At 36.7% G+C, this 22,566-nt stretch overlaps 2 protein-coding genes across 2 annotated transcripts in view; one reads left to right on the forward strand and one right to left on the reverse strand.

Annotated features, from left to right (window-relative positions):
• Positions 1-7,304: 7,304 nt before the first annotated feature.
• Positions 7,305-22,566, reverse strand: part of nme7 (NME/NM23 family member 7) — a 51,165-nt gene continuing 35,903 nt past the window's right edge. The window contains exon 11 of the mRNA XM_089134166.1: positions 7,305-7,422. Coding sequence (XP_088990292.1) covers positions 7,387-7,422 — 36 coding nt within the window. The 3' untranslated portion in view covers positions 7,305-7,386. The remainder of the gene's footprint in view (positions 7,423-22,566) is intronic.
• atp1b1a (ATPase Na+/K+ transporting subunit beta 1a) lies at positions 11,639-22,443 on the forward strand. Its single transcript, XM_039691624.2, has 6 exons — positions 11,639-11,860; positions 16,182-16,310; positions 17,935-18,090; positions 20,765-20,949; positions 21,108-21,191; positions 21,661-22,443. Exons 1-6 carry the CDS (start codon positions 11,767-11,769, stop codon positions 21,916-21,918), a joined length of 906 nt encoding a protein of 301 aa, XP_039547558.2. The 5' UTR covers positions 11,639-11,766; the 3' UTR covers positions 21,919-22,443.

A 22,566-nucleotide genomic window follows, 5' to 3' on the forward strand; every position in this document is an offset into this window, starting at 1 on the left:
AACATTCGAAGACCTAAGCCAAAGTCAAAGTCAATATATTTACATTGTACATGAGGAAACTACATAGGGGTTTTTGTTTCACATAAACCAATGTGCAAACATGTAACACTACACCTAAAGCAGAAATGTAACATTAAACAGTCCAGGCATGGCAGTAGTTATTACAACAAATATTGACAGTATAAGTTAACACTGTTGGAGTATTGCTTACTTTGGGCCTGATAAAAAAAAAGAATATATATATATATATATATATATATATATATATATAATGTAGTTTGAATGTATCTAGTATGAATGAAAATCAAATGTACTACATCTACCATGTTGTTACTCATGTGACCATATGGCATCAGTTGGGTTGCTTCACTGCCATTCACAAATCCTCTCCCATGGCCTCGTGGGATAAAGTGTCTAGTGGATGCACACTTCACAATCTCGATGGAAGCTGAAGGTCAGTTTTAGCAGGTCATCCATTCAGTTCTCCAAGTGTTGTTATTTTTGTATTAATAAAAGTATTGCTTGTGGTTAGACCCTCTACTCTCCCTGTGTGAATCAAGCTGTGACAATTCTATAATGCAAAAGACCAATAATGACAGTTTAGATTTTAATTTTAGTATAAGCAGCAGAATTTACGTAGGCCCTTATTTGCACCTCATCCATTCCCTGAAGTTTCCAGTGACAGAAGATGTAAACTTCCCCCACATGGACAGTCAAAATAATAAAATAAGTCTTATTAGCCTGAAAATCATAACTGTATAGTAATGTAATCTCACTATCATAGATGCCTTAACATTTGCAGAAATCAGCTAAAGTACATTTTGAGTAAGCACATGATAAATGACTTCTGATCTGTAATGTGGGGCTGCAGTGGTAGAGCACAAGGACATGTGTTCAAGCCTGGCAACTGATGTAGAGTACATTTCAAATAGCAAATAATGCGATATACATTGCAAGTGCTGTGTATTAGGCCTTTCACCAAAATGCAAACAAATCATTAATAGCCCATAATACTCTGAAACAAGAGTATATCAGGCTAGTTCCTGTATTAATGCACAATAAAAGTATCCCAAAATGTTTGCAGGTATAGACCATTTTGCAAGATGTAAACAACACTGGTCCAGAAACACTTCCTGTTTCTGTTTGTAACTGTTTTCTTTATTTCTCATGTAAAGAAAAAATCTTAAAGATGTTTGTTTAACTTTTTGATTCAGTTTAATATGTTCTGTTGGTTGTATTTTATTCCAGCTTTCATGTAGTGTTAAAAAACTGAAACAGGAAGTGCTTCTGGACCAGTTTTGTTTTCGTTTTGCAAAATGGTCTGTGATTTAATCGGTGTATATATTATAATTTATCTTTACTTGCAAAAAACAACATATTACTGTAAAATTACATTCAACGTTCTGGTTTTATTTCAATTACAATTACAAAAATCACAATGAGAAACGTTGAGACATCTGGATGAAAAAACATGAATATCAATAAGTGTTTCTCCACATTTTGGTCTTCAAATCTGTGTTACAGATTAATTTTGCCTGTCCTCATCTGGCACAGTGACTTTGATCTGTTTGGAGAAGCGCCACTCAAAAATAAATAACTTCACATGTTCAGAAATAGTGTGAGTCACTTCTGGGGTTTCATATCAGTTTAAATGGGGCATATCACAGAGATGTGTATTTTTAGATGGATCATTCCATTAAAAGCACCTTTATTTGGGACAGTTGGATTCAAACTTGTGTGTTCATTCACTCATTCATTATCTCCTGTTCTTTTGTCCTGTAGTTTTACTGGGCACCATGTAAGTAATGTTTCAAGCTCAAGGCACGAATAAAAAACTCAAAAAACAACATCAACTGCCATTTCCCCTGTTATAGTAAAGGAAGCCATTGTTCACCTCTGCTTTGGACATCACTGAAGCAACATGGATTTGTACTAGACTTCCTTATAGTTTACATTGGGCACAAAATGTTTTGTCAGAAAGCAAATGTGTTTGAGAACTGTACATCTGTAGACAAGAGGGAACACTCTTAGAAGAAATAGTTCTATTTAGAACCAAATTGTTCCATCCCCTGCTTCATATATGGAACTTCTATAGAACCTTTTTTTTGGTAAAAGTTTCTATTGGCCAAGTATGGAACCCCGGGGTTCTATATAGAACCCAGAGGAACCCTTTTTAAAGAACCTTTTACCAAAAAATGGTTCTATATAGAACCATTTTGGAGTTCCAAATACGTAGCGCTGATAGAACCTTTTAAGGTTCTATATAGAACCTTTTCTTCTAAGAGTGAATGATCTAATTTAAACTCTTGCAGCACAGACATTTTGTATTAAATGTAGTTTAGAACTGATCAGTCTTTGTACAAGTATGTTCAAACTTTCAAAAAATTTGATTTCCCCAATGTTCCATAATGGAGAATGACTGATCACTCGATTTGCAAAGCTGCATTTTTTCTTTTACAGTGGATTGGTGAGAGAAATTGGGGACTCAGAAAAGGTACTGAATGCAACGGTAACCTAAAAAGTTGTTAATGGCCAAACATTTACCCCTAATCATCTTCACAACTGAGCCATCTCATTTACAAACCATAACACCAAAACTGCTCTACAATTGAGGAGATTTGAGTGAACAATAAGAGAAGAATAAAGAAAGAAACGGTGATAACGGTTATGATTTTGCACCATAAAGTGGCAATGTAAGGTGTCAGAGTTTAAATATTTGGGTCAAATATGGACAAACCCAACCAAAAATGTAATTCATACATTTAAACTTCCAGTTGTTTGACCCTTGTTTTTACACTGTTTTTGATTTGTTTTTTGTTTTGCATCTGTGATTCATTTATTGTCTTCATGATGAAATTGTGTGTGTCCTGTTCTTGCAAAAAAATAGAATGGAAATGTGCAAACAAAAGAAATGCACACTGATACGTGCTCTTTCATTAATTTGTTTTCTATATCATTTTTTACTCACAACAAAGCTGCACATCACTCAAGAGATGCATTTACATCGCTGCAAATGATAATCTCCACCACAACAAAACTGAATTCTTATTTCTCTTTTCAATGATTGTCATGTGTCCCTGATGACAATTGTCAAACGTCTGCTATTGCAGCATTTGAAACCTGACCAATAGTTGCAAATAAGGTATATGTGGCTGCGGAAACCCATTTTGCAGAGTGTCTGTGGTTATGATTACACTGTCTCTGCAGCGCACGCTTTCAGGAAGAGAATAAACGGCAGCTTCTCCCTATTGTGTGGCTTTATCTACACAACCATCACCACCCCTTTGACCCAAATACACACCAGCACTGCTCCTGCTTGCCTAGTTTATCTTGTTTTGTATACATAGTAAGATTTAAGAAAAAGAAGAAAATAAATGAATACTTTAAATTGACATCATAACAGTTTTCAAAGTTGATAAAACACCAATGCATTAAATTAGAATGATTTCTGAGGATCATGTGCACTGAAGACTGGGGTAAAAAAAAAAACAGCTTTTCCATTGCAGGAATAAATAACATTTTAAAATATGCAATGAAAACCAGTTAGCCTATTTTAAATTGTAATATTTTTCACAATATTACTGTTTTTACTGTACACTCTTAGAAAAAATGGTTAATTGCGGTTTTATATATGAAGCATAGGGTTCTTTACTCAACTCCAAAGAACCTTTTGCTAAAAAAAAAAAAGGTTCTATAATAACAAGAAAGAACCCGTTTGGCACAAAGTTTCTTTGTAGGCTATGATTCATTCATATATATTACATTATTCTGCAACATTTTGTAGTTGTAATTAAATTATTGTTTAATAACCTGTTGTAGTAACTTAATATCACATTTTAATTATGCTGATTTTTGGAGGAGAAAAACTGAAATGGCACTCTTCGTGTGATATTGATAAACTGCATAAAATGATATAACCCATCTTGAATTTTGTGATCATTCACATGCATTCATAAATACATTTTAGGGTTTGATGTGTGTCAATAATATGAAATATTTAATCCGGAAAGGACAAAACAAATGATAATATATGTACCCAAAAGGTTCCATATAGAACCTTTTTCCTGGTTACAAAGAGTGCTAAAGGGTTCTTATTATTGAACCCAAAAAAGGCTTTTGTATAGAACCTTTTAGGGGTTCCAAATAAGTAGCGCTGATACACTCTTAGAAGAAAAGCTTCTATATAGAACCTTAAAATGTTCTATCAGCGCTGCGTATTTGGAACCCCTAAAAGGTTCTGTACACTATTAAAAAATGGGTTCCTCTGGGTTCTATATATAACCCTGGGGTTCCATACTTGGTCAATATACCTTTTACCAAAAAAAAAGGAGTTCCATATATGAAGTGGGGGATGGGACCATTTCTGGTTCTAAATAGAACCATTTCTTCTAAGAGTGTAGAACCTTTTAAGGTTCCATATAGAACCTTTTTTTAAGAGTGTATCTTTCAAATGCCTTGTGGTGAGCATAAGAGACTTCTTTCAAAACTTAACAGGGCTTCATCCACTCATCACACACCTGATGCTCCCATGATCCAGCTTTAAATGTTAGCTATTTCTGCAACATCTTACCAATTGCGCAGAGCTTTTCTGATAGCTTCATTAAAAAACAAACACTTATTTGGTTTTCAATATCCATCATGTACAATAGCTTGTTTAAGAAGGAGTGGCTGACTTCATGAATATAAGTACTGTAAATAATCTGATATCTGCCATTGCAACAGGCACATTTAAATGTTTCCGTAACTTCAGTCTTGTGTTTATGAATACTCAACTCATTGCATAATACGGGAAATTACTCTAGTGTCATGTGAAATAATGTCACGTCACTGAGGAAATTTTTCAGAAATTAATGTATATCTTTCATGTGATGTAGAAGTTGGCCTAGAATTTTTACTAAATCATATTTAATATTTATAATATAATCTAGCAAATAACAATTAAATCTCAAGAGTTTTTTAGGTACACAAAATTCACTGTAAGAATTTAGTGTGTCAGTACCGTACAAATAGTTCAGTGCAGTTTAATAGAGCAAGGGCTTGTTTTTCTTAGATGTGTTTTGATCAAGAGAGATTCACTGATGTATTAAAAGAAAAGAGTTAAAAGGCCACCATGCATTAAAGGGTTCTTAAAAAAAAAGAGGCACTTGCCTGACTCCAGGGCACCCACCTCATTAGAGCAATGGATCACGGTTTCTTGGAAGAAGTGTCAAGAGCCTTTGTGAAGGCGGTGGGCATTTTACTGTAAGCTGCCTTGACAGGGGAATAAAGGGAGAGAAGAGCATGATGGGTTAGAAACTAATCACATCTCAGAAGACTTTTAGAAGGCTCTCGCCATTTCTCTTTCTCTTTTGTTAAAACTAAAACCTATTTGCAAATAAAGAGTCATCAACCTCAAGATCACCACCTCTTGAAGACATCCTGCACTCAAAAACCTCAAACCAAAGGCACTCACTATAGAAAATATGAGTATTGCTGGTTCTGTGATGAAATTACTTTTAAAAGTTCCTCATAAGTCACATGGGGGGAAATGACTGCTGATGAATAAATGTAAATGTTCCTACCATCCACATGAAGTCACATGCAGCTATTGTGAATCAGGAGCCCTGATATCCAGCTATATTTCTTATTTTGACTTTCAGTACAGTACTCCTTCTCTTTTTATGGACATTAAAGGTGCACCCAGTCACCCATATTATTGTTGTTCTGACAGATATGTCATCTTGGTGTGGATACAGCATCATTCAAAATGCACTAGTCAAACATGATTATTTTATTTTTGTGTATGGTGCTGAATTCGGAATAGCAAACTAATCTAATTATTTTCGCAATCATAACTAGGTAGAATTCATGTGAACATATCTGATAATAGAGGTCTTATAAAATGAGTAGTATTCGACTGGTCATGTGACCCCAACATGGCTGCCACCATGCGGCGTCAGGATGCAAACCAGCTTTTATGACAACAGCTTCTAGGCCGCTGATATGACTGGATGCCATCTAACGTAAGTGTACACAATTTTAATTACACTACATCCACTACCATTTGGGGTTTGTACGATAGCTAATATAATATAATGGTAAACAACCATTTTATTCAGCAAGGACTCAATAAATTGTTTAAAAGTCAGTAAAGACATAAAGATGTAACAATATTCATAAAATCAATAATCGCTGTTCTTTCGAACACTCAAAGAAATCACAGTTAGTACAAAACTATTAGGCAGCACAAAGCTTTCAACATTACTAATTATAAGAAATGTTTCTTAAGCTCCAAATCAGCCTATTAGAATGATTTCTGAAAGATCATGTGACACTGGAGACTGGAGTAATGACTCCGCTTTGCCATCACACAGTAATACATTTTCTTTTAAGTTTAAAACAGAAAACCCTTCATTTCAATTGCATTAATATTTCACAATTGTACTGTATTTTTTTTTCTCCAAAACCTTACAGAATGTCAGTATAAAGTATATTAATAGCATAAAGTATATATTTATAAATGTTTGTAGTGTGCCAATATATTTGATGGCATTTCAAATACACACAATTCACTCTTCTCCATTGATTACTATGACCTTGTGACATCCTCTGTCTCACTGACCTTTAGTGAGCACATAATAACCACTAGGGTTCTCACATGGCTTGCTGAATAGAAAGCTTCATTAAAACAGCAACCACTCAAGGGCGGAGTCTAAGTGTTCTCCACCTATCGTTGGCTTTCACCACAGAGGGGTGTGGGTTATCTTCATGTCAAGACCAATTGTAGTACTTTCTCTTTTGAAAGCACAATATTGACTTTTGTTTCTCTCACATGTCACAGTGGAGCAGTCTACGAGCCTGTTATGTTAAGTGAGCCTATCTGCCATAGCAGAGGATTTTTTGTTTAGGCTCCAGTGATGTCTGTGTTCTGTTAACGAATACGATAGGGTGATGCACCCTTGATTAAGTTAGCGTTGTATGAATTACTCTCTTCGCTGACACACAGTACATCAGATGGTGGATGATCTATGAGAGACAAGGAGTGCCTGTATTTTCCATTGCACTCATTTCATTATGCTCTGAATGGATATCTTCAAAAACAGATTATTAAACTGGCAACAGTGTAATCTATGCATTTACTAATATAGTGGGCACAATGTATTCCCATAACAGAGGGTTAATCACATCAGGATCAACTGCAAACTCACATAATATTTGAATATATACAGTAAGTAATGGTAAATCAGCGCATAAAGTAAATAGCGTGCCATTTTTTTCAGAGCAGGAGGGTTATTGATTTTGCTGTCAGTCTGGCCCATGCTTCCCTCAGGCTGTGTCCCACACTGTGTTGGCTGTCTCTTCAACGCTTCCTAGATAGCTCGTCTAATTGTGTGTGGGGAGATGAGTTCAGGCACCCCGCTGACCTGCTGGCTCCAGTAAGACCTGACAGAAACATGAGGCGAGAGAGAAGAATAAACGTACGTGATGGAAACTACATCTTAGTAGCATCTAACAGCTTCCTGCTATGCTCAGCTTGCACAACATCGAGTTGTGTTGTTATAGCAGTGAGAATACTGATATACACTGCCGTTCAAAAGTTTTGGACCGTTAAGATTTTTAATGTTTTCAAAAGAAATTTCTTCTGCTCACCATCTATTTCATTAAAAAGACCCCCCCCCCCCCCACCAGTAATATTAGGAAATATTTACTCCAGTCTTATATGATAAGATATGATGCTCAAAAACAACATTCATTATTGTTATCAATATTGAAAACAGCTGTGCTGAGAAATGCTTTTCTTATAAATATTTCAGATAAATGTTGTTCTTTTGAACTTTCTGTTCATGAAAAAATCCTTAACAAAATGTAAATGCCTGTTTTCAACATTGATAATAATGAAAAATGTTTCTTGAGTTCTGAAGAATCATGAGACACTGAAGTGAAGACTGGAGTAATGATGCTAAAAAATTCAGCTTTGATCACAATAAATTACACATAATCACACAGGAAATAGGTGTTTTAAATTGTAATGCTATTTCACAATGGGGTTTTTTGTTTTGTTTTTTTCCTTCTCTTCTTCTCTCCCCACACCTGTTGTTTCTCATTATAAAGGCCATGACTGTAGGGCTGTACTCATACACAACAATAAATGCTGTTCTTTTTAACATTCATCAAAGAATCCTGAGGGGGGAAAATGCATATTAGTTTCCTTAAAAATAATATTATGCAGCACAACTGTTTTTAACTTATTAACAAATGTTTCTTAAACACCATAAGGATTTCTGAGAACAAAATAGCTTTGTTATTTTAATATGGTTTGTAAACCACATTAAAATAAAAGATAAAATAGTTATTAGGTAGCTGAATCACTGCCAGGATCTTCATATAACCCTACTGACATTAATAATGAGAACTTGTAAAAATAGCTTTACAAAAATAAGGTCCTTGACCTTTTTTAATGTAAATGTAAATTTAACATATCATTGTAAATAATTGTGAATAAATAATTTTAACCATGCTCTGTTGCTTATCATGTGTTGAGAAAATACCCTCACTGTTTTACCCTGGACACAAATGTTTTTCAGCTCACTTGGATGAACCCTACTCATCCGTGAAGCAAGAAGTGGCCTAAACACTACAGATGTGTAACTCTGTTTACACTGAGAGGACAAAATGTGGTCATTTTATTATTCTTAGTCATTAAAATGGCCCACCTTCCACCCAGAAGTTGCATTCCAGAGCAAAGGCTCTATGTAAATATGACACAGAGGTGGCATGAGAAGTACAGCTCCACCAAAATCATGATGCAACGTTTTACACGAAGAAATTTTCAAAGTACAAGTAAAAAGTATGCTAAATTCAGAAGTTGTTGAGACAGTAATTAACCAATTATGCAAATGAATACCTTTATCATTTCATTTAGAAACATCACAATGTTCTGTCACCCTCTCTTTTGTTATTTAGAGTAGCTTTTATACACATCTACACTGCATTTTGACACTGCTGTCACTGCAGCGCACACTGCTGTCAGCTGAGGTTGAGAGATATCCATCCCACGGCACATTAGAGGCCAGGGGGAAAACCCCTTATCACCATCCATACTCTCTACTGGCAATGTGAGCCAGTGTCATTAAGATAAACACAAAAGAGGCCACGAACTTCATGCTTTCTAAAACGTCTAGAGCTCCAGGCATTCTTTGAAACTATCAGGCTAGATTTATTTAATTGGATCACAACTGTGTTCCACACAGATCAAGAAAACACTGTTGATACTCGACAATGCACTGGCTAGGAGGGAAAGGGCACCGAAAAAAGCCACCTCTAAGAATAGTTCAGGCATCAAAGGGCTCAACACACTATCTACAGTTCAGCTTGTCAGCTAAAGAGTTGTTTTGAAGCTGAAAGTAATGGCAGAGTTTACTTAGTGTCAAAGGAAGGGGGAACAGACGAGTGTGTTCAAGAAGATGCCGTGTTTCCGTGCCATTGCACAGGTATGGCATTGTTGATGAACTGGGATCTGGCAGTTCATGCACTTGCCACATTCAATCAGCAAACCTATACTGGAATGCAGAACCTCCCAGAGGAATTGCCAATAGCCTGATCTATGTAAATACTAAGCCCTTGCCTTCTCAGCAGGACTTCAGAAATGTGTTGATGTTTATGTCACATAAATGATCTTCTCACATGAACCTTTGCAGATAGTTTACTCATGTCATTCCAAACCATTGCAAGAAATATGTTGTTTTTCATGTTCCTGCAGAATGGCATCCAGTGTTATTTTGGAGCCAACTGACTTTCATTGTACAGAAAAAAGTCGTAACATTCTTCAAATATCTTATTTTTTTGTTCCACAGAAGGAAACAATGCATAAAATGTTGTTTGTTGATAAGTATGTTGATTGATTTTTTTTTTTGGTGAAATATCACTTTAAAATTACAAATATATGTTTTTTTTAGAAGAATAAGGATTTTAGGCCCCACTTTGGTGTGTTTATTAAGTGTCTTTAACTATGTAGTATATCTGAATTAATATGATACAATACATTGTTTACATGTTTTTACATTGTACTTTTACAAAAAATCCTGCATGTAATTACAGCTGTAATTATTTTTTTGTTATAATTACACTATTGACCCTTCCCTTATGCCTTAACTACACACACCACCAAACCAGTCCCTAACCATACTTACATCCCACCTCAATAGCAGAAATATAGTTTTGCAATGCAACATGAACACAATAAGGTACGTTGTACCCAACATTTTTAATAAAAGTTTTACTGATTTTATATATCAATCCTTTTAGATCATTCACAACATTTACCACTTTAATAGGGATTCATTGATGCATTCATTCATTTCTCAATGAAAGTTCCTTGGGCTTCAAAACAAAAGAAACAAACGTATTGCAGTGGGAGGAATTAAATGGATTATACAGCTCATACTTGGCCTATAGTGGAAGCACCTGTGTGTACATGTTTGAAGCTCCACACCCACAATAACAATCCACGCACCTATTTACTGATAAATTTACTAAGAGATGCAGCAGTTTAAGCATACGGTGTTCTAACATCATGTTCTTGAATCACTCAAATGCCAAACACATTCATATTTACATTTAACTGATTCATTAAATGTAACTGTAATGGACTCTATGGGGCGCTGGGGGGGTCAAACAGACCCCCCACACTTAAAGAAAGAACCAGTAATCCCAGTGTGCAGGAAGGAACTAATACCTGCACTTGTTACACTTGTTAAAGCCTGTGGTTTATGAGAAAGAAAAATGAGTGAAATGAAAAAAAGAAAAAGTAATACCCTATTGAGAGATTGAAACTCATATGGCTCAGTGCATGTGTATACTTCTGCTGCCTCCCACAAATGACCTTGAATGGAGCGTAGATCACATACTTGAACTTGAGTATTCCAAAACAGGTCACTGGAAAAAATGTTTCCTCCCCTTAACAACAGACACATTTTATCTCTGTAATGAAGACAAAGAGGAGAAAGTGTGCTTTGTATCATAGCGCCATCTGTACTTTCATAAATGCCACTTGAGTAAATTATATGATTAGCAAAACATTCCAAATTTTATTCAGCCACTAAATTGTTTTCTAATCAGTTGATCTGCAGCAACAGTCTATCCCCTTTAAAAAAATAAATAGGCAGTAGGCCTACCATGGTACAGTGATCGTATCAGATGGTACAGTGATGGTCAGTACCATGGTATTCTGACATAAAATACTGTATAATGCTATTTATAATATATGGTTGTCTACTCTCCAAGAATAACATGGTACCACCATTATGCATGCCCATAAAACCCTGACAGTAAAAGTACTTCTGATGGGCCTACATGTTCAAAAAAGCACTTTTGTACTTTTTCTGTCGTTCAAAAAATCTAAATATACCTGTGGGTTTACGTAGGACATTTAACATGGGATCAGGAAAGGAGATAATCTATGATTTTGAATAAAGCACACAAGTTTAGAGTTTGAAAGAAACAGCACTGAACTGTTCAAGCGAGTATGAATTCCACCCCCGTTTACGCGTTATTACGCAAAAGCACAGCGGCTTGTGATTGGTCGAAATCTGCCCTCCCTCTTTTGAAGGTAACTTATTAAAAGAGCCGATGGGCGGAGTCTCGCCTCGACTATATATCTAGTGGGTACAACCAAAGGTACCGGGTACGACTTTGTCCTTTTTTACAACATTAAGGAAGGGGACAACATCGCTGTAAAGTCCACAAGGCCCGCTCAAACACCACCAAAAAGGGAACTAAATACCGAAAATGTCTGCAAAAAAAGAAGGTGACGGTGGATGGAAGAGCTTTATCTGGAATTCTGACAAAAAGGAATTTTTGGGACGCACAGGCGGCAGTTGGTGTAAGTGTTCTCAAGACTGTTTCATCAGCGCATCTTCTCTTGGATTAAACTAGTTTTTCTCATTTATTAGATGTTAATATTGATGTGTACCTACGTTAAAGAGAGGAGAATCAGCTACAGCGTGTTTCCAGACTTGGGAAAAGTTCAGCACCTGTTTGATCTGACTGACTGCGTCGTGACTTTCGTTTTCAAAGGGGAAAAACGCCTCGAGATGGCGCCTTGCTGTTAGAACTAGATTATCATATTTGAGGTAACGTTATTCGTATAAACGAAGCTGATAGATGAACAGTGTTCTAGTGCGTTGAGTGTGCCGAAATAATCGCGTTATAGCCATGTAACGACAATAATTGGACTGATCAGTGAATCATGCGCGTGATGAACCACAAGGCGGTGAAATGGCATCGACGGATGAATGGAAAAAATATGAAAACAGTGCTTCACATAATATATTTTTATATTTGTTCAATTGTTTACTTAAATGTTAACGTTTAGGTCCATGATGGGGTTGTTTGAAAAGAAACAATGTTATTTTGAAGGTCGTTACTATATGGATGTTATTACTGTGCAGGAAATATGTCAGTCATCTATATCTGAAATGGCCAGCAAGGACAATTTGCAATTTTCCAACCAATAAAACAGAAAATGTAATTGGATCGTAGGTTTGTAAGCATTAAAATGAGTTCAAAGCTAACGTACAACCTTCAGTGATCAGTTCATTTTGCTTAGGCTATATCAACTACTAAGAAAATCGAGTATTGTGGCATGGATGGAAACAACATTTTCACAGTGAAGAGTAAAAAAAATAGATAATTTCAGTCATAGACAAATGACAAGAGAGTGTTTGTGCTGGTGACTATTTTCTTTCGTCAAGGTGACTCCCAAGTAATTTGGCTTGTTTAGATCATGGCCTACAGTTAGTAATATTGTCATAATAATAATAATAGCTTATTTAGTACTGTTTCTTCTTCCTGCCTTCATTTCATATCAGCTGAGTTTGCCTGTTTTAATATCTCCATGCATTTAAAGCTGGAGACTGTAGTTGACAGTTTATTTTTTATTTTTATCAGTTAACATTTGTGTATCTCTGCCCTCTTGATAGATTGACTTGTGTGTAAGTTACATATGCTGCACTTGTAAATGGCTGTTAAGTTATTAAAAAGTTACTTTATCCACTAACCACGCGTTATAATGAAGAGCTTTTAATATGTAATAAGACTCAATAAGTTGTTTAAAACACATAGTTAACCAATGAAACGGGTGGAAAGATCATGAAACACTGGTTTGAGTTGAGTCTGACACATGTGGGAGTCCGTCACATGTAGCTTAGCCAGCTAGGCTCTCTCGCTGTGTTTTGAAGTTTTATTTAAAAATGAATAGAAATGTCTGCGAAACGTTTCGTAAATTTGTCGTAATATCGTAGACTTTAAATGAACGTGTTTATAATTTGGTTAAATGCATTTGGAAAATGCGATACAAACAAACCGAACGGTTTGAGAGAGCAAGGAGATGCTAGCGGTAGAGGAAGTAACGTTATAACTCATATGTTTTCATTAAAGCCCGTATTATTCATTTAAAGAGGAGTTTTTTTTTTACTTTATTCTATCGATTTAACACCTTTTTTATTCTCTATTGCCATCGGCGATAATTGTTTATGGAAAGTTTTTTCACTCTGGCGGCTGCCCTCAAAATACTGTAACTGGAGACTACATGAAAATAAAAAGTATTGTTACATGATTATTGGTTTTTGTGAAGCCTTAGGGAAACCAATGAGAAGTGTGAGAGACTGAATGACATAGTTAACAGCCAATAGAGGCGTTGCGTTCACTATTTGCATGTGATTACTCTTACTCTTCGTGAAAGTGGTTTAAAATCAGACATCCTATTAAAACAGTAATCCTATTATTTGTACCCTCAGGGACAAGCTTCTATCTCTGCCCACACTGAGAGTATGACACATAAAACTACTGTTTGTGGGACTGGATTCAAACTCGAATGTGTTTCCTGTAACTGTTAGTTTTTTTTTTTGAGGCGGCAAAGGTTTTAGTGCCAGGGCTGAAGGAAAGGAAGTATAACCCCATCATCCACACACAGAAAAAAAACGAACCTTGTGTTTGGTGGTAACTGGTTTGAAGTGGCTGTTGGGGCTCGCTTTCAATGAAGCCCACAGACTGGCACAGTAACTGACAGACAGGAATGCTATTCTGTTGTTGCGTCACACAGACACTGGGATTTCTGTTGTCGCAGTTACAGGAAAGTTTGGTTTGTTTTATGATTACTGGCAACTTTGCATAAAATGGCTGAGCTTAGAAGGCAGCTGGCTACCTTAGTTTGGAAAATTAGAATGGCCCAAGACCCACATTTTTGGCATGTTTGTGTTGGTATTTTGTATATTATTGGAAAAAATATATATTTGTATGATTATTAAAACTGAATTAAAGACTCAATCAATGCAAATCAGATAAATGTTCTAAGAATTCTCAATTATGATAATATTATTTTAAAATAATATCTTAATTTAGCGCTTTTCGAGTCATTTCGGATTTTGTTTCTCTTTATTCTTAATAGTTTAGATACTGTAAAGAAGCCTGTTTCTGTTACAGAATATAAAAAAGGTAATTGTTTGAGTCACAAAAATGTCACAATTCTTACTTTTTCTCGCAATTGTGAGATATAAACTCGCAATTGCAAGTAGGAAAATTATAAAGATTCTATAAAGTCGCAATTGGAGATATTAACTTGTAGGGGGATCTTTTGGTACCTTATGATTCCATTCTTGAAGCCACGATTGAATTAAAAAAAAAACGATTATAGATTTTGACTTAAATTTTGATTTGATATGTGCATGCGTAGACTTGATTTTAGTTTCCCACTAAATTAAATATGAACATGTTTTTCTTCCCATTTTAGTCAACCCAATATTATAAAACCAATGCCATTTAAGCTGACTGCAATCATTACACACATGACTTGCAGTCTCTATAATAAAGCAAGACATTTTATTTTATTTTTATTATTAAAAATAGGATATAGGAACAATGAAGCAAATTACCAAAAATAGGACATATAGGGCTACAATTAAATAAATAAATAAACAAACAAAATCAGACTGCAACAGTTTATGAGGCTGCTGTCCCTTTAATGGAAATCATTAGTTACACATCCAATTTTCTCCTAGCTGTTTACGTTCATGTAGGACACAACAGACTGTGTTTACGTGAATATTCCAAAAGATGTGCATTTTGATATAATTGTGTGTGTGTATTTGACCATGCTCAATAAGCTGTGAAACAAAACTGAATTTGGGATTGTGTCCATCAGCGTGAGCACTGCATTGAGTCCTTTTTCGGGGGTTATTGTGATTAATGACACTCTAACGTATCAATCATTTTAAGTAGTACTGCGAAGTACATAAAGAAATGTCACACTTTAAGAATCAATACAAATCAGTGGAAGATAAAATCACGATTCATATGTGAATCGATTCCCCCCCCCACCCCTATTAACTCGTAATTCTGAGAAAAAGAATCAGAATAGTGGAATATAGACTTGCAAACAGAAATGTGTGATATATAAACTCATATAAACTTTATTTCTTGCAATCGTAAGTTTATATCTTGCGATTCTGACTTTTTTCTCAGTATTGAGAACTCACAGTTGCAAGTTATAAAATCAGAATTGTGTGAGAGAGAAAACTTTCAATTGCGAGAAAAAAAAAGAGCCGGTCAGGGATGCGTTTCCCCGAAAGCATTGTTAGCCAACTATTGTCGCCAACTATGGTAAGTTCCGTCGTTACCAATAAAGTTCAATGGAAATTGCGACCATAGTTGGATAACGATGCTATCGGGAAACGCACCCCAGAATTGTTACCAAGCTTCCATAGTTTAATGCTTGGTGTTTGTCGCTTTAAAGCCACGATGAAATGGAAGTAGCGACAGATCTTATCTTCTGAATGTGAGTTTGCAGTGGCTTAGGCGGTCCAGCATTTCACCGGAAGTTATGGCATTTTGATTTAAAAGTACATGTTCAAAACAAATTTTTAAAAATGCAATGTGTGCATTGATGAGTCATTCACTGAAAAAACTAGAACATGTAAAGAAAATGCTAGATGAGGTGAATTTTTTGTCATGCCAACTTTGAGTGCTCATTTTATGCCTCATCAAGCATTGGGTAAAACTAAATGCTTTGTCAAAATAATGTGGACTGAATGTCGATACATTTTAAACAGACTGTGTTTACATTTGGTTTTGTGTTTGTGGAAACTGGAAACTGAATGTGCTCTACAACATCCTATTGATTTCATGCTATATATTTTTCTTTGCAGTCAAAATCTTCAGCTTCTACGTTATCTTCTATGGCTGCTTGGCTGGAATTTTCATCGGCACCATCCAGGCCATGCTTCTGACTCTCAGCAACTACAAGCCCACATACCAGGACAGGGTTGCACCCCCAGGTAACAAACCAAATTGGTTGATGTTGAATATATGACATGCCCAAAAGTGTTCAGAGGTTGGGTACTATTTGTACATAAAAGCTCTGAGAGTGAATCACCAAACTGAAGAGATACAGAATGATCTATATGTACTTTAACGCTAATAGTTGTTTTGACTGGCATGATTTGATAAGTAAGAATAAGAATGTTGTTGTGTAGTTGATAATTTTGACTAACTTTTGAAAGATGTTTTTATGTCTTGTTCTACATTTCCAGTTTTGTTGTAAATCATTGTATTTTAAAGTAAAAATACCAGAAGCGTTTGTTTGTCACCTGGTTGACAAGATTTTTAAGAGGCCTTTTCGTCACATGCTTTTAAAAGTAACTGAGGCAACAGGGACATTCCTCTTTGTCTTTGTCACTGATATGGAAAAATGTAAAGAACAATCTGTTTTTGGGACATTCTCATGTACACACATTCAAACTGTTCCATAACGCTGGAAGTTAATTTTGCTTCTGTAAACCCTGACATTTCGGCGCCTCTAAAGGTCTGCCTGACCTCGGAGAGAATGAGCGGAGGTGGAGTGTGAGGGAGTAGAAGGAGAGACGCACACAGAAAGCCATTTTGACCTTCACACTCCCGGACAGACTGACGAGGCTTCCCGTTTGGGATCTGACAGCATTGTTGTTCCTCATCCACACACTTAGCATGTCTTTGAACTGGTATGTCTCGTAGTATTTGAGTCGAGGTTGACGTTATCAGCATTTGTGAGTAAACATACTTCACAACAGGCACAAAAAAGATCGTCTTAATATTGAAAATAGGCTGAAAACGGGGAAAAGAAACAGTGGCGAGCATTGTTGTGCAGTTTCCATAATCTCTGTTAGGTGGCCCGTTGCTCCGCTGCCAGCCATTCGCCACACCAGCCATGCCAGTGAATGTTTGCACAGGGGCACACTCCCGCCTTGGCATTATATTTAGCTGTATTCGTGAAGGCTCTGAACATAAATGCCTCTGCCAGGAAGAGCCTTTTCCCCTTTGAGAGAGGCGGCATTTGAACGGCAAAGGAATGAAGTGGAGATCACCATGGTGTGCAGCTATTTGCTGCAAAGAAGGCCGGACATAGAAATGACATGATGCCTGCGTTCAAGTCCCGCCTCCCTCTTAGGGGCTAAAAGTTTCCATTGTGTGACAGGAGCACGTGAAGCAGTGGAGAGGAGGAGGGGGAAGGTTGGGAGACTTTCGCGAGCTCTAACTAAAGTCTTAAAAATGAGTTAAACAATGTCTATGTTACTCTCTCATGTGCAATAAGCCAGAAGCTCCTCTTTTACACCCGAGGCAGCACATGCATGGAAGGGTCATTCATCACCAGGCTGTTGAAACATAAATTTGCATCACAGAAAATATAAGGTTTCCGTTTGCTTGTTCTCGTCTGCTTGCTCTGTTCACGCCACGCCCCGTTGTGGCCGTACGCTCGTGGTGGAAAATTACTGCCAAGCTGGGAATCTGAATAGCAAACTTCAATGACAATGAATGGACCTGGCATTCACTGCTCTCATAGTTGGAGGGAAAATCACTCTTCTAAATGTTCACAACACCAGTTGCTTGGGCCACATTTAACCTCTGTTTTATTTACACTTACAGGCTTATCACACTCCCCACGCCCGGAAAAGGCGGAGCTCAGCTTTTCTATGTCAGATGAAAGTAGTTACTCTGAATATGTGAAAAATATAGACGCCTTGCTGAAATCCTACAATAAAGAGAACCAGGAGGATAATATCAAATTTGAAGACTGTGGAGGTACGATCAGTTTTATACATCTCAATAAACCCAAGCTTTTAGTTCTATTATTAAAGGGTTAGTTCAAATCAAAAAATGAAATTAATGTCATTCATTACTCACACTCATGTCATTTCAAACCTGTAAAACCTTTGTTCATCTAAGGTATTTTTGATGAAATCTGAGAGCTTTCTGATCCCCCACCAAAGACTGCAATGTTATCACCACTTTCAAGGCCCAGAAAGGCAGTAAAGACTGTTAAAATTGTCCATGTGACTTACAGTGGTTCAACCTTATTTTTATGAAACGAAACGACGGCCAACCAGAATACTTTTTGTGTCCAAACCCAACCCCCAAAATAACAACTTTGTTCAACAATTTCTTCTCGGTATTGGCCGGTTCCTGCGTCAGCATCACGCGCATGTGTCGTGGTGCTCACATGAAGAGAAGACATTGTTGAAAAAAGTCATTATCTTTGTTTTTTGTGCACAAAAAGTATTACTGTCGCTTCGTAAACTTAAGGTTGAACCACTGTAGTCACATGGACATTTCAACAATGTCTTTACTACCTTTCTGGGATGTCATTGAAAATAACTTCATTTGTGTGGCGAAGATGAAGGTCCTTACGGGTTTGGATTGACCTGAATGCAGTGCTGTGTAACGCATTACAAAGTAAAAAGTTATATTCTTGTAAAAAATTGTGTAAAAAGTAGCTTCTACTGAAAATTTGGTAACGAAACGTAGTTCCTTTTTCAGTTCGGCGCATCGTTACTTTTCCCAGGGACAAATTTGACAGCGATCTCCGTCATTTGACAGCGGATTCGCCATCTCCGTAGTGAACGCCCACAGAGAGAAATGTATTGTTTCATTTAAAGACATTTCAAGCTTCATATACTGTATATGGATACGCTGCAAACGAGGCATACGTTGAGTTTCGGTTAATTTATGATGAGGTGCTCCAGTTCACACGCAACAAGTGACCGCGCTGGCGCCTCATGTCATAATTATATTTTCTGCTATATTTGCTTCTTATTAAATCCAGGCAATTAGTTGATATAAAAAAATGATTACAATTAAGATACAGTTTATACAAAACGAAATTCACTTCCTTAATAAAGTGGTCAGAATCATGTCTGACCCACTCAATATTGCGCAGCCATCTTACTCATGCTGTTCACTTTTCATAATCAACCTAGATAGAAAAAAAGTGACATAATAATATTTTAACAAATATGAAACTAAATGCGCTTATTTAATGGCTACAACACATATAGTAGGCCTGGACTCTATATTTGTACAAATTGCCGCACATTCTTTTTATTCTAAATTTTGCACACACAAGTTGAAAGGCATTGGTCTACGTGTATAGTAAAACATATCTGCGACATTTATGAAGTTCACGGATAATTGTGCGTGCATTTATTAATCATTATGATACTAAAATCATAATAAACTAGGCTATACTGTGTACAAAAAAATCAGATGAGCCCGCAATATGAACGCAACGCATTGAGTTACACGTTAAGCATTTTCCTCCTATAGAAAACCATTATAAGAAGTGCTTTGGTCTTTCTTGGGGGCTTTCTTTCTAGTGCCGCCCATGTACATGCCTATTCATTAACGGGCATTTCTTCATAAATATCCAAAATTTTTGATAAATACATTATGCATAGTAGAACTTTATGTAGGCCTACACTAGGGGTGTAACGGTACACAAAAATCACGGTTCGGTACGTACCTCGGTTTTTAAAGTCACGGTTTGGTACGTTTTCGATACAGCAAAAAGAAAGAAATGCCAGAGAAATTTCCTATTTGTTTAAAGAAAAAATATATTTTTAAATAAGTGCGAGTTTTCATAGATTGAAACCTTGAAATTTCAGGTTTATAAATGGGGGTCATCTTTGAAGGATGAACAAATAATGTTTTGGTCATCACATTAAAAATAACATTTAAATATATATTTATTTATATAATATTTGAATTTTGAAGTGCTGGAAAAAGATGTGTGAAGTACTTGAAAGCATTTCACCATTCCAGGCAAACTGGTTCCAGTTTGTGTTATTATGTTAAATCCATGGTGAATGTTGCTGGTCTGTGGATGTAGAGTATTGCCAGTTCATTCACGGCACAATGTTTCTCCTGGTTTCCACGACAGCGCTGTTTGATCTTATAGAGATCTACGGTTAATAACGGAGAAAAGTGAACGCTTCTCACTAGAGTGTGTACCGAACCGGAAGCCTCGAACCGAAACGGTTCAATACGAATACATGTACCGTTACACCCTTAGCCCACACATTTAGGAATAGATATTGGGTTCTGCCCAAAGTCAAGCAACATAAATGTAACAAGTAACGTAAAATGTTACTTTATGGGGTAACCAAGTAAAGTAATAAATTACTTTTTTTTTTAAAAAGCAACGAGTAACGAATTACACTATTTTTTAAAAGTAACGTCTCCAACACTGCCTGAGTAATTAATGACAGAATTTCATTTTTGGGTGAACTAATCCTAAAAAAGTAGGTCAGCTAAAAAGGGTTTAGTCCAGGAAGTGACCTCCTACATCACCCTCCAGCTCCAGTTCAGGATTTATTTGACTCATGTTGCTGTCCTGCCCCTGCCTCTGGACTGTTGTAGTAATGCCAAGCAAACACAGTTGTATTATTCACTAATAGGCCTTAATGCGTTTCATGTTCAGGCACACCCCAAACCTATAAGGATCGTGGAGAACTGGAGAGCACTGACGGCATAAGGAAGGCCTGCCGCTTCCATAGAGAACTGCTGAAGGATTGCTCAGGCCAAAATGACAAATGGTATGGCTTCAAAGAAGGCAAGCCCTGCCTCATCGTTAAACTCAATAGGATTGTGTTCTTCAAGCCACGGGTGAGTTATCCAAGATAATGTAGGATGTAGGGGGAAAAAGCATTTTATTTTGTCATTCAAGATTATATTGTCAATATTATTGCTTTTTTTTTTTTAGCCTGAGGCAACATTTACCTTAAAAATTGGGATTGTATCATTCTGCCAATCTCTCTCCTCAGACTCCAGCTTCCAATGACAGTATCCCTGAGGCAGTCCGCCCTAACTTTCAGGACAATCTGATCCCAATCCACTGCTCAAGCAAGGTACGAAACACATCTTGGTAAAATAGCATAATATTTTGGTTAATGATTTTAGAGATTTTATTTTACCATTTACCAAAGAAAATCAGGTTTGGAGGGTGAATAAATGATGACAGAAACTATCCCTTTAAAGCCCATGCCATCAAGGCAACTATAAAGTTTAGATAATCACTCTAATCTGTGAGAAAAGGGAAGTCCGCACTAAAACTATAACGATAATGACTTAATGGAAGAACAACATTGTTGGATTTACTTTTAAAATGATTTTGTCAAGCTGATGATAAAAAACATTGACAGCCAATCAGAATCCAGTCTAAATGGCTGGCACATTTAAAGCAGCAGACGACATAACGCTTATAATAATCCGTTGGTGTGAACGCTACTGTGGTAGTGAATATAGACAATGATGTTAAACTCAATGTGCCATAGCGCTCCAGGTGAATGATCTAACGCAAGTAATGCTTGTCAACAGAGAGAAGAGGAGGCAGATAAGCTCGGACCGATCGAATACTTTGGGCTGGGTACTGGTTTCCCCCTCCAGTATTATCCTTACTACGGCAAGCTGCTACAGCCCCAGTACCTCCAGCCTCTGGTGGGCATCAAGTTCCACAACATCACGAAGGATATGGACATGCGCGTAGAGTGTAAAGTATACGGACAGAACATCGATTACAACGAGAAGGACCGTTCTCAGGGACGTTTTGACATCAAAATCAACATCAAGTCATGACCTTAGCTATGAAAATAGCACTTTTATTCTGCCCATTTCAAAACACAGTAATTTAGATGAATAGACAAAGACGAGTACAAATTTAATTGGAAAAAGCAACGACAACAACTAGTCTTGAACAAACTTTCACAACATACGGGACCTACACTTAATCTGTACGCTTTACACTAGCTTTCTCTGCATGTCTAGGGTTAGATTGTAAATTACAGGAAGAGTAGCAATAGCAAAGATATTTATTCTACTGTAAATGAGAATATTCCATGAGCCATGGGACGTTCATTTATTACTGTAAATTATAATTCCACTACTGATGTAGCGAGCAGTGTTTCTGTCCCCTGAGTATTTCTGCCTAGTGTGGTCTCTTTATATTTTATGGAGTGTGCAGTGCAGTAGTCGCATACAGTGGTCCTTTTCAAGCCATGTTGTACTTTCTGTTGTCTTATGTGAGAAAGACTTAGCGGTCCAAGGTGTGTGTGAGTGTGTATGTATGTGTATGAGAGAGAGGTTGAGTGTGAATGTGCGTATTCGTCTACTTAAAAACTGAAAATACTGGCATGGTACGCTCTGAACTCCCCGGGTCTGTGTGTATGTGTGCGCGTGTAAGTGACTGCACTCCGTTCAAACCTTTTTTCCTTTTTCTTTGCATCT

The sequence above is a fragment of the Pimephales promelas genome, chromosome 8, assembly GCF_988280905.1.
Source record: "Pimephales promelas chromosome 8, fPimPro1.hap1.1, whole genome shotgun sequence".
NCBI classification, from domain to species: Eukaryota; Metazoa; Chordata; class Actinopteri; order Cypriniformes; family Leuciscidae; genus Pimephales; species Pimephales promelas.

Excerpts from the sequence above, each read along its gene's own strand:
- atp1b1a (XM_039691624.2), top strand. The coding sequence starts at position 11,767 with ATGTCTGCAAAAAAAGAAGGTGACGGTGGATGGAAGAGCTTTATCTGG. Across the intron at positions 16,311-17,934 it reads GGACAGGGTTGCACCCCCAG|GCTTATCACACTCCCCACGC; the intron begins GTAACAAACCAA and ends TTACACTTACAG. Across the intron at positions 18,091-20,764 it reads CAAATTTGAAGACTGTGGAG|GCACACCCCAAACCTATAAG; the intron begins GTACGATCAGTT and ends TTTCATGTTCAG.